Consider the following 12,084-nt stretch of genomic DNA (forward strand, 5'->3'; position numbering starts at 1 on the left):
TGCAGGGGGTCTAGTGCTTAGGAGTCAGCACTTTCATTGCTATGGCCTGGGTTCAAACCCTAGTCTGGGAACTGAGACCTCACCCCACAGCCAAAAAAAAAAAAATGTTTTTACAAAAAATATTTGCCAGGCATCAAAATGAAGAGAATGCTTTGTTGTGTTAGCAGTCACCTCTGCCCTACTGCTAGAAGGTGGTGAGGACAGCTTTAAATGACCAGGAAGGGAGTTCCCTGGTGGCTCAGTGGGTTAGGAATCTGGCAGTCAATGCTGTGGCACAGGGTTAAACCCGGATCCCAGAACTTCTGCATGCTGCAGGGTGGCCAAAAGTGGTAATAATTTTTTTTTAAGACTATAGAATAGTTTGCCCGTGAGATTCTTCCAAAACCTTGATTTATAGGTGGACTTGGAGAACATTGCGGGGGAAAGAGTGACAGCTGAATGGTGCCTGGGGAGGTGAGGCCAGCTGAAAACAAAGCTGGGCTAAGACATCCAGTGGTGCCTGCCTTCCCTGGGGGAGGTCTGGGCGCCTGCGGGCCCCCTGCCCCAGACAGGACTACCGAGCACCCCACTGCTCCTACCAGCTGAGGGCTTGTTCCTGTGGCTCGGCTGACCCCAGGAGCAGGTGTCATCCCACTCTCTCCTCTAAGACCTGGACCTCATGGAACCTGGGAGAAACGGCTCGGAAGGTAGGCGCTCCCACAGCAAAACACCCAGGGAGGAAGTCAAGGGTTTTCCCCCAAAAGTTTTATTTAAATATTAAATTAAAAAACATACGTCCACTAATCATTTGGCATACGTTTCTCATGTTAACATACGAAATAAAATAATTCAGTTATGGTAAAAAAAAAAAAAAAAAAAAAGGCAACCCAAACTATGTACATCTCAGACGGTGTGGTGCCTGGGGACAGGCCCCCGCGCTCAGTCTGCGGAACGGCGCTGCCCAGAAATCTATGGCACACGCGTGGCACACACCGGACGACACGGAACGCGACTGACGGTGACAGAGAAAACCGCGTGAGAGTAAAGTGCTTGTCACGGTTCTGAGGCCTTTGATCGATGGCGTTAGGACAGACGCGTCAAGGAGGGAGGCGGCCTCGAGGGGTCCACAGCGCCTCCCTCAAGGTGAAGGCTGAGGTCGGCGCCCCCGGGGCTCTGGGGCTCTCCCGGCCCACACCTTCCCTGCGAGTCTTGGGAGGCCTTGGGGACTTCTTGGTGGCCAGGCGCCAGGCTTGTCCTCTGTCCCAATCCTGGAAACAGCCATACAGCAGCAGCAGCAGAGCCAGGCAAACACGGCGTGGGGCAGCCTCCCGGCCCCTGGGGGCATGACAATCTTTGGCTTCTACAGATGCCACCTTCCCGGGTCGGCGCCACCTGGGCCTAACACTGTGGGTGGCGAGAGCCGACGTCCGCTGAAGGCACCTGGTTGGTAGAGGGGCGGCGTGGACCGGCCACAGCGGCGGCAGCAGCAGTCCCTCGGTTCCACGGAGCCACCACCTGAGCTCACCTGCCAGGTGAGCTCACCTGTCTCCAGCTGCCCAGCCCCGCCTCCACGCGGACCTGGTGCCGGCACTTTGTCACGTTACCAGAGAGGGAAATTCAAACCAGGAACACAACAATGTAGCAAAAAATATAAAAAATAAGTAGTGTATGTTTGTCTATCTATATACATGTACAGTGTTGGCTTTAAAAAGGAACAAAGCTTGAACAGCACTGACCTGACCTCTCATTTCATCTTCCTAAAACGAAAGCCCACCGAGCGCGGGGCCTGGACGAGGTGGGCCGGCGCCCCCCACCCCCACCCCCGCCCAGAACCGCCCCGTATATATTGCACATAACCCCACCCGAGTCAGCTGTTCTTTTTGGACCCTGATAATGAAATGCATAAAAACTTAATTAGCAGCGGAAATTAGAGGTACAGGAGAAGAAACTTCCCCGGCTCCCACGAGGGTGCCCCGGGGCTGCGGGTGACAGGGGAGCTGCCGCCCCGCCCCGCCCAGGCGCCTCTGGGACCCTCCAAAGCATCCCGGAAAACCAAGCAGTTTATAGAACGTCTTCTCTAAAATAAGAAAAACTACCCTCTGGGCTCTGATCTCAGGGCAGAGATTCCAAGACCTTGGAGAGTATCTTCCCGTGAGCTGGATGGAGAGCTTTTCAAAAACTCGACATGTAAAGCAGAAAGTTCACAGTTTTCAAGTGAAGCGTAAATGTTTCAGGAAGTGGAGAACTGTTAACCAAAAACCCCCACTCAACACACACACACACCCACACACACACACACACACACACACACACCCCCACCGGGGACGCGCCCCCTGGCTCCCATGGAGCGTGGCTCCCACCTTGGTTTCCTGGAGGCAAGCCCCCCCGCGCCCCTCCCTGGGACCCCGACCGCGACCTGGGCGCTCACCCCACTGCCCCCCAACCCGTCCCGTCCACCCTCCCAACGTCACGCCCCTGGATTATTATTTTTCTTCAGCAAAAGTTTCTAGTCCCTACTTGGAGTCGCAGGTGCTCAGTGCAAGGTCAGAGTAAAACAAAAATAAACTAAAAAGCCAAAACACCAAACGTATTGCTTGTTTCGCTTCTGGAACGTTGTTGGCTTTGAGTCCGGAGACGTCTTCACATACGCTGAAATTATTGCTTGGAGAAGTCGGCTGCCCGGCCGGTCCCTCACTGCACCAGGACGAAGGTGCCCAGTGTTCCCGACGTCAGGTCCTCCATCTCACAGTCCCCCTGGGGCAGCCCCGTGGGCGCAAAGCTCGGGGGCAGCATGGTGAAGCAGGGCTGGGGGGCGGCCGCAGCGGGCACAGGGGCCGGGGGGCTGCTGATGCGCAGGTGGGTGTCCAGCAGCTGGGCGGCCGATGCCACCGGGGAGACCCCGGCCTGGAGCAGGTGGGGCGGCAGCAGCGGGCAGGGCCCCAGCCCCAGCTCCTTCTGCAGTCCGGACACGAGGAGGGTGCCGTCGCAGGGGCCGAGGACCAGGGGGCCCGGGGGCGGCGGCGGTGGCGCGTGCTGGCAGCTGGGTGGGGCCGCCGTGTGGTGCTGTAACTGGAGCAACCTGGCCGGACGGAGGAACAGGGAGAGCAGGTCAGTGCTGCCTGCCGCGCCCCTCCCGCGCCAGGCTCACACACTATCGGGTTTCCGCCCCGCCGGGGACGCCCGCTGGGCTGCTCGGAAGGCATGAGGCTGGGTGTGACTAAGCCCCTGAGCAATTCCTGACGTCTCCATCCCGGTCCCGTCCCCGTCCCGCTGGCGGAGCCACTCAGAGCTGCCGGCCAGATGTGACATTTCCACTGGAGGCCCCCCCGACCCCCTGCGGGCTGACGCGCCCCACCTGCACCACCACCTCCGGCAGGAGCGCACAGAGCTCCCCCGAGGCTGGCTACATGGAGAAGGGGCGCTCAGGGGGCAGAGGCAGCCCCGCCCTGGCACCCTGCGCCCGTACCTCTGCTGGTGCAGCACCTCCTTCAGGAGACTCCTGCCCTCCCCGCCGCTGGCCACGCCGCCCGGCGGGCCTGTGCTCTGCGCAGGCAGCGGGAAGGCGCTCGGGCCGCCCCGCGCTGTCCGGCCAGAGGAGGGCTGGCACACCTGGCGAGCCAGCCCCTTGATCTTGTTCAGCCCCAGAAACCCTTTGGCCCTCGTGTTCTTCCTCAGCTGCTGCCGAAAGGCTTTCAGGCCTGGGGAGAGGCAAACGGAGATGAATCCGGACCCGTCCCCACCCACGACCAACGGCCTGTCGCTGCTCGCAGACAGTGGGGGTGGAGTCGCGGGGCCGAGGGGCGTGAAGGTGGCAGGACGAGGGGCCCGCGTGCCCTCCCACAGGGTCAAGGGTGCGCTGTGGTCACTCCATCCACAGCCTCCCAAGAGCGCCCGTCCCAGCGGGGGCAGCATCCTCGGTCTAGGTTGGAGGAGCAGCTCCGACCCACACACCGGGCAGTGGGACCCTTCAGAAAAGGGCCCGACGGGGGCCTCAGGACCGAGGGGGTGGGGGCGGCACAGCCTGGGAGGGAGTGGGAGAGCCCGGGCACATAGGTGCGGGCCGTCTGCATAGCGGCTGCCCCCCAACCCGCCCCTCCTCCAGGTCGGGAGCTGCTGCCTGGCAGCCGAGCGGCTTGTGGGCTTTTAGGACCAGCCACCCGAGGCCGTGAGAGTCTGTCCCAGAAGGCAGGACATCAAAATCTGGGCAACACCTCCAGCTACCCAGGAAGCACTGCTGCTCCACCAGGACCAGCTGGGGCCGGGGGACACCACCTGCCACTAAGGACAGAGCCATGGCCCAGGGCACACACAGCCTCTCCCAGAGCAGGTGGAAGCGGGCGTGAAAGAAGTTACCTTGAGTGAGCGAGGTGTCTGATGCCCTCCGGCCCTCCTGGAAGCTGACGGGGAGCAGGGCGGCACCTCCCAGGGCCCCCTGCGCCTGCAGCACAGGGGTGGCGGACTGGGCCCCCAGGAGCGGCGAGGCCAGTCTGAACGGGGAGCAGACGCCCAGCAGGCCCTGAGCAGCCAAGTGTCCACTGAGCCCAGCTGGGCCGTCGCCGGCAGAGGTCAGACAGCTGTCGGAGCTGGTGCCTTCAGAAGGATTGGCCACGGATGGGGAGACGACAATACCTATGGGACCGGCAGGCACTGGTGAGGCCTTTGCGCCCCCGAGGACTCTGTACCCAGGACTCTGGGGCTTCCAGCCTGCTGTGGCATCTCCCGGGCCCTCAGATGGCCCTTGACCCAGTCAGTGGCCCTCCCAGCTCTACCCTCAACTCCGGGGGTGGAAGCCTGTGATGGCCACCGGGTCACCACAGTCCGGGGGCCTTGAGGGCCAGCACCTCGCGGGGCGGCTACGGCTGACTGCTGGGGCTTAGATCCGGGACACAGAGGGGCCTGGGCTGAGGACATGCCCTCCCCGTTCCTGAGAGCCACTAGATCCCAGGCTGTCCCTGCTACTCAAGAGCCACCAAAGAGCCAGAGCATGAGCCCTGACTGTGGTCCACGTGGGCTCGGGCATTCTACAAATGCCAATGCCAGAGAACTGTCATCAGGAGAGGCTGCCCATCACAGCGGGACCACAAGCCCACCACTGGGCCACGTTCCTGTCCCACAGGGACACTTACACGGGGGGGCGCACGGGGAGAAGCAGGTGGAGACCTCGGCCAGCGTGTGCCTCCGGCCCGTGCTGCCAGGCGGGGGCTTCTGCACGTCCTGCTCCTCCTCCAGGCCCGGGCCCGGCCTGGCCTCCTCACTGATGGCCGTGTCCAGCAGGCTGCTGGGGGAGACGGAGCGGTGCCGGAACGCACCGCTGCAGCTGGCGTCCACGGGGAAGAGCAAGGGCTGCAGGGCCCAGACACAGACAGAGCGGTGAGCCTGTGCTCCGCGAGGCCCGGCGCAGGAATGTCCCCACCCCAGGGAACCAGGCGAGCCCCCGCCCCCGGACACGGCCCAGCGAGGCGCTCACACACCTGCAAGGAGCTGTGAAGGTCCCAGTCCACTTCGGGCGACAGCAGAGATGGCCCCAAGGTCTGGGCCTGCGCGCACAGCAGGGACGAGCGGAAAGCAGCCCCGGGCAAGCCTTCCTGGGGCACCTGGGGGCCGGCAGACGTACGGGGGCCATGAGGGCAGTGGCTCAGGGGACAGCGGCAGGCAGCGTGGAGGGACAGAGGAGGGGGCCTCCCTCTGACTACGGGCCTCAGCCACTAGCCACCAGGCCCAGGACCCGTGCGGCACCCCGTCCGAGGCCTCACTATGTGGGGGGACCAGGAGGAGCCGAGAGGCAGCACCAGATAAGGAACAAGGGCCACTGGGCAGACCCGCCCCCTCCCCCGGCGGAGCCCTTGGCACCCTGTTCCCCACGCAGCCTCGTCTGCGGCTCCCGGGAACCACTCACCGCCTAATGGGTGGGGGATGCGACCTAGGCCCCCTCCCAGGCGTGTCTGTGCAGGGGGTTCCTAACTTGGGGACATGTCCAAGGCAGAGCCGGGGGTGGGCACAGAAGGCGCTCCCCCCTCACCTCGAATGCACTGAGGTCGGTGCTCCTGGGCCGCTGCGGGGGCTGGCGCGCGGGGCCGGGGCGGGCGGGCGGCTGGGCCAGCCGGTGCTCCCTCAGCCGCTCCAGGAGGAGGTAATAGATGGCCGCGAAGTGGTTGTAGCTGCTGCTGTGCAGGGACTGGGGGCAGAGGGCGGGGTCAGGGCGGGTCGCGGAGGGCCGCTCCCAGGGTTGTCCTGGGGTGGCCGAGAAGGCCCTGCCGTGGGACGAGCGGCCCTGGCATCAGCCGGGCTCCCGTTTTAACCCGGCTGGCGAGCATCTGCTGGCCCGTCCCACCACCCCGGGAAGGGGCGCCCTCCCCGGTAGAGCAGCGGGCGGGCTCACCTCCACGGTCCTCTGCCGGTCCACGCCCAGCGCCTGCATGATGGCCAGCGCCTGCTCGTCGTAGTCGCCCAGGCTGGAGTTGTAGCTGAGCAGGGAGAAGGCCGGACAGGCCGGCGGCAGCAGGGAGGGGTCGGCCTGCATCCAGCGGTGCTGCCGGATCTGGGCCATGCTGATGCGCTTGGCAGGGTCCACCACCAGCATGCGGCGGATCAGCGTCTCACAGTCTGGGGATGAGGGAGGCGCGCTGAGTCCACGCAGGCGGCCTGCACACGGTTCCCACCGCCCGCCCGGGCCCCGCAGGGGATGCAGCTCCCGGCACACGGCCAGCGGACAAGCGACCGCCCCTAAGAATGCCGAGGCCTGGGTGTCGGCTCAGACCTGCCGCCCAGGAGAGCCACCCACCAAGGGGTCGGGTCCCTGGGGGACACGGGCCTGATGTCCAGCAGGCTGAGGACCACCTGCTATGGCCATGTGTGAGAGCGGGCAGCGGTCAAACACCTTCCAGAGGGGAAGAGACGCACAGGTGTGGAGCAGGTGAGGCCCGGTGGATGCGCCCCGAGCGCTGGCGGTGGGCCCTCAGCAGGCACCCAGGCACCGCCCGCCCGAGAAGCAGGGCACCGAGGAAAGAGCCAGAGGGTGGGGCTTCCCCCATAGGCATCCAGCCAACGCCCCTCGGTGACAGGGCGCTGGCTCCCAGGCCCGACTCAGAAGACGGTCAAGCAGGCGTTTCAGGAAATGAATTCCTATTCCTCCCCCAAAGCGCGCGTCCCGGGTTACCCAACAGTCCCGGCAGCGCACCCGACGGCTCCTACCTCGAGACATGAAGAAGGGGATGCGGAAGCGGCCCTCGAGCACCCGCTGCCGCAGCGCCGGCAGGCTGGGCCCGTCGAAGGGGAGGGAGCCGCAGACAAGGACGTACAGCACGACACCCAGGCTCTGAGGAGGACAGACAGACGGGGTCAGCGCCCGCACCTGCTGCTCCCGCCCGGCCCCCGCCCCGCCCGGGCGGTGCGCGCAGGTCCTACCCAGATGTCCAGCTGGGGGCCTTCGTACTCCTTCCCCTCAAAGACTTCGGGGGCTGCGTAGGGGGGGCTCCCACACCACGTGGACAGGGGCTCTCCTGACTTGTAGAAGTTCCCAAACCCGAAATCTGAGAGACAAGGAAACAGGCGATGAAGTGCCGGTGGGCACGGCAGGGCCCCGGTTTCGCAGGCACCGGGCCCCTCCTGCAGGGCGAGGGCACGCTCCTGGCCCCGCACCTGCCAGCTTGATGTCCATGTTGCCGTCCAGCAGCAGGTTCTCGGTCTTGAGGTCCCGGTGGACGATGTGGTGGCTGTGGCAGTACTCCACGGCCGACAGAATCTGCCAGAACTTCTTGCGGGCTTCACTCTCGCTCAGGTGCCCGTGCGACGTCAAGTAATCTGAGGAGGGACACGACGAAGCTGGGACCCCAGACTCCCGGTCCTACAGAAGGCTGGGCAGACCCAACACGGGGCGATTCCTGACCAGTTGGCACCATTTCTTTTCCACAGGCATTAAACACCCGCGTGGCGGAGTTCCCGTGTGGCTCGGCGGGTTAAGGATCCGGCACCGTCCCTGCAGTGGCTCAGATCACTGCTGTGGTGCAGCCTGGATTCCTGGCCCGGGAACATTCACATGCCGCGGGTGTGGCCAAAATTTTACAACAAAAACAAAACCCAGCGTGGCTTACCGAACATTTCTCCGTTCTTCGCGAATTCAGTGACGATGTATAGCATGTCCTTAGTTTCCATGACCTGAAAAAACAGAGACCTGCCATTGAACCGGACGCAAAGGGAACATACCCACGGCAGAAATCGGCCCCTTGACCCCCGTCAATGTGTCACTTCTCCAGAGCGCGTGTGTTGTTTCAAAAAGAGAAAGAAGAGAAAAACTTCCACGACAAGAATCGAACCGACCAAGGGGACTCCGATTCAGAAAACGCTCTGCGCATCGGGGACGAGGTGTCCATTCACCCATCCGTCCGGACCCAGCTCTGCTCGCCAGGAACGTCTCCTCCACCACATTTTTAACTCACTGGCCTCACGCCGAGTGAAGACTGCAAACCGCAGAAGGAAAACGGGTCGCCAGGGTTCTTCTAGAAGCCCAGCAGGCGACGGACTCGTCAAGCCCCCCCGCCAGCCTGGGCTGAGTAACAGGTAACATGCCCCCCTGCCAGGCGCATGACTGACTTGCTCCCGAGGCCGTGGGAAGCCAGCCTTGCCAGGTAAGCTGCAGAGCCCTGCTCTGGGTATGGCCAAGCACTTGCCACGTGTCAACAGCCAGCGTCGAGGTCAAATACACCTTGACTGTTCACGTACGGATGGAGACCTCGGCGTGTTTTTTAAGAGTTAAAAACACACCTCATTAAGAAACAAGGTCGGATTCGAATCTTTGGGCCCGAAAGGAGTCAAACAAACTCATTTCAAAATATTTCAGAGAGACACACAGAGGAAACATCCTTACAGGCAAAGATCTCTTCAGGGTTCAAAACGTAGTTACTCCTTTAAAAGGCACTTGAAAGACAGCTGCTGAGAGCCATCTATCTAACAAGAAAAGTGAACCCAGGGCAGCGGCGCTACAGTTTCAACCGCCCTTGCCCGCGACGTGTGTGGTACGGCCGGCGGCGTGGACCAGCATCCTCTTCCTCCGCTTAAAAATGAGCCGGATCAAGAATGGGGCGGCCACGTGTTTTCAGTTTAAAAAAAAAACGCACTTCAAGGGAAGCACTGAAGCGTCTCACCGAGGTTCTGGGGCCTGAGCCAGCTGGATGACAACTAGACACTGGGGTCAGAACCAGACCCGCAACAGTCCCGGCTCCCCCGTTTGAACCCTGTCTGCAAACACTTACAGCAGCGCAGGGGGCGATAAGGAAACTCACCCCCAGAAAAGACCTCCAACGTCCAGCCCGCGGGCAAGGCGTCTGGCGTACGGGGCCACTCCAGCAAAGGGCCAGCGGAGGACAGGGGGGGCCACTCGGCCCCGCCGCCCCCATCCCCAGCCAAGGCCAAGGCAGGCGGGCTTGAGCCCAGTCCTGCGGAAACGGGCCAGGGACGCTGCCCGGGCACGGCCATCAGGGACCGCGGAGGAAACAGCTTCTCTCGGCCTCACGACTCAGAAATGACAACAGAAACAAAACATGAGCCAGAGTGCACGTGACTCGAGCTGGGCCCTTAGCGACGCTGAGTAAACTGTCATTAGGGGAACACAAGCCCCGTGACTCTCCCACCTTCACGGGAACTGCGCACGGGAGCCTCTGGGCATGGGGTTTGCATCACAAGCCTCTCTCCTACCACACCGTACACCTTGCCTTACGAGGGGCGCGCGTGTGCACACACACCCCACGCACACACCACACACACACACACCCCCACTGGCCCATCCATATTCACCGCGGACCCCAGGGGTTCGTGAGAATCAAAAGGAACTTAAACCCAACACAACTGGGTGAGATCCTGAGCATCTGACAAGAATGTATCCTCCTGCAAGAAGATCTGAGTTCTTTCTGCAGAAGAGATCGGCTAAGGGAGAGACGGCTTTGCTGTCCTAATTAAATCAGCATGTAGGTGCCAAAGATATCATTTATTAGTTTCGACGGGAGAACAAAAATAAAGTCACAAAGCAAAGCAAAAAACAGGCAGGGTGAGCGAGGCACGTTCTTAACGTGGCTTAGGTGGCAAGATCCCTGCTCTCACCCCCGCCAAAGTATTTCATCGCTCCTTGTTCAATGGAAGAGCTGAAACAGGACGACTGCTCACTGCTGCCTTTGCAAAAATAAGTTTCCAAAAACGGGTAAGAGCGACTGGTTTTACCGTTTAATAATTATCTGCTAAGGTGGAAGTGCCCAGTTTCACTCCAATTGGTCCTTCCACCCTCAAGGCAGGGCTGGCTTACGGCGGTACAGAGATCTGCTCGTTTGTTTTCATAGTAAATGAACAACCGACCTCCGCGGGTTTAAAACCGGAATGAACGACGACACTAAATAAAAGTTTAATGAAGCAGATCTGAAGTATGATCCGAAAAGCAAGAAAATAATTGCCCAGCTTACAAAAATCAATCTCTCTCCCTTCTACAAGCAACCCCGACTCCCACGTACACCCAAGGAGAGACAGCCTTCCAGAACTGGAGGCTTAAGTTGATGAAAATTTGAAAATGATACACTTGGCAGAAGTCACAGTGACAGGCAAACCTGAGTCCTTACCTGATAAAGCTTTACGATATGAGGATGATTCAGAAGCTTCATGATCTGAACCTCACGATATATTTTCTCCAAATTGCTTGAATCTAATCGTGTTTTGTCGATTATTTTTATTGCAACCTAGAGTTTTTTAAAAGATAAAGGAAGTTTTGTCTTAAAAAAAACCTTCTCCCTTAAGCTAATTTACACATTTCACTTTTTGTGGGTTAATTTCTAAAACACTTTGCCTCCCCAAAGGTCACAAAAAGTTCGGGGAGGAAAATAACTGAAGTAATCATTAATATTACTTAAAAAGTCAAAGTTCAATAAATGCCTCGTCCTTGCTGGCTCCAGCTCTGGATCATTATTCTCTTTGCTGCCCCCAATATTCATACAAATTACGCATAATCATAACATAAAGCTTTTTTTCTCTTCATCAAACTGAGAACTGTCAGCATTCAGACCTCAGGACGAAGGACCCCACAGGCAGGGAGGGAATCCACCAGCTCCCGGCCCCAGGGGGCAGCGTCCACCCCGGGTCCCGCCGCCACACGCACCTGGGTTTTGGTGACTCGATGCCGGGCCAGCTTCACCACCGCGAAGTTGCCCTTGCCCAGGGTCCGCTCGATGTCGTAAAAGCCCACCCGGAGGGGCTTCTGCTGGCCCTGGCCCGAGCCCGCGGGGGCCGCGCTCAACTCCGACATGATCACCATGGCTCCGGGCCGCACCTGGGGGGGAGCGCGCTCCGCTCAGCTCGGCGCTGGCCGACCGACCCCCGGAGCCCCCAGCCCGCGGGGCGCGCGGACGCGCCGCCGCTCGCCGCCACCCGCCCCCGCCGGCGATCAGCTCCACCGCGACCCCCGATCCTGGAGCCCCGCGGGACGTGCGCCCCGCTCCCAAGCCGGCCGGCCGCCCCGCTCGGGCTCCGGGTTCCAAGCCCCCCCCCGGGGGTCGCGGACCCGCCCGCCGACCGTGGTCGGCTCCATCCCGAACCTCGAAGCCCGGCTGCCAGCCGCCGCACAACAAAGGGGAGGCCGGCGACGGCGCCCCGGCCCGCGCCCCCCGCGCGCGCACCTGCGGGGCCGCCGGAGCCCGCAGCTCCGAGCCCCGCGGCGGCCGCCCGCCCGGCGGGCTGCGCCTCACCTCCGACGCCCTCGGAGCGCCGAGGCCGGGACGCCGCTCGCCCCGCGGCCCCTGCTGCCCGCTCGGCCACTTGCGCTGCCCGGCCGCCCGCTGCTCGGCCGCCCGCCGCCCGGGCCGCGCCGCATGTCAGCTCTGAGCCCGGCGCGGCGCTCTCCGGCCGCACGCGCCGCGCGCCCCGCCCGCCGGGCCCGCCCCCGCCACGCCCCCACGTCGCCGGCCCCGCCCACGGCGGCCCCGCCCACGCCGCCGCCGCCGGATTGATACATCCCCATTGACGTCCTTTTGACGCCAGAGCGACGCGCGGCCGAGCGCCAGGAGGAGGGAGAGCGGGAGATCGGGCGGTTGCCAAGAGACTGGCGGCTCTGACGCGCGCGCTGATGAGGCCGTC

At 62.0% G+C, this 12,084-nt stretch overlaps 1 protein-coding gene across 1 annotated transcript; it reads right to left on the reverse strand.

Moving 5' to 3' along the window:
• Positions 1-729: 729 nt before the first annotated feature.
• On the reverse strand, positions 730-11,830 carry SIK1 (salt inducible kinase 1). Its single transcript, XM_021071058.2, has 14 exons — positions 11,697-11,830; positions 11,111-11,281; positions 10,578-10,694; positions 8,070-8,133; positions 7,618-7,779; positions 7,384-7,508; positions 7,171-7,294; positions 6,359-6,582; positions 5,999-6,154; positions 5,451-5,573; positions 5,106-5,322; positions 4,333-4,608; positions 3,446-3,677; positions 730-3,058 (listed from the first exon to the last, which is right to left on the reverse strand). Exons 2-14 carry the CDS (start codon positions 11,264-11,266, stop codon positions 2,671-2,673), a joined length of 2,364 nt encoding a protein of 787 aa, XP_020926717.1. The 5' UTR covers positions 11,267-11,281; positions 11,697-11,830; the 3' UTR covers positions 730-2,670.
• Positions 11,831-12,084: the final 254 nt, after the last annotated feature.

This window comes from Sus scrofa, chromosome 13 (assembly GCF_054392235.1).
Source record: "Sus scrofa isolate SSC_HxYL_T2T_F1_AM1 chromosome 13, Sscrofa_HxYL_maternal_Yorkshire_Landrace_v2.0, whole genome shotgun sequence".
NCBI lineage: Eukaryota > Metazoa > Chordata > Mammalia > Artiodactyla > Suidae > Sus > Sus scrofa.

Bases quoted from the DNA above. Each gene is read 5' to 3' on its own strand.
- SIK1 (XM_021071058.2), bottom strand. From the start codon at position 11,266: ATGGTGATCATGTCGGAGTTGAGCGCGGCCCCCGCGGGCTCGGGCCAG. The intron at 8,134-10,577 runs GTAAGGACTCAG...CTGTTTTTTCAG, and splicing joins ATATCGTAAAGCTTTATCAG to GTCATGGAAACTAAGGACAT. The intron at 3,059-3,445 runs GTACGGGCGCAG...CCGTCCGGCCAG, and splicing joins GAGGTGCTGCACCAGCAGAG to GTTGCTCCAGTTACAGCACC.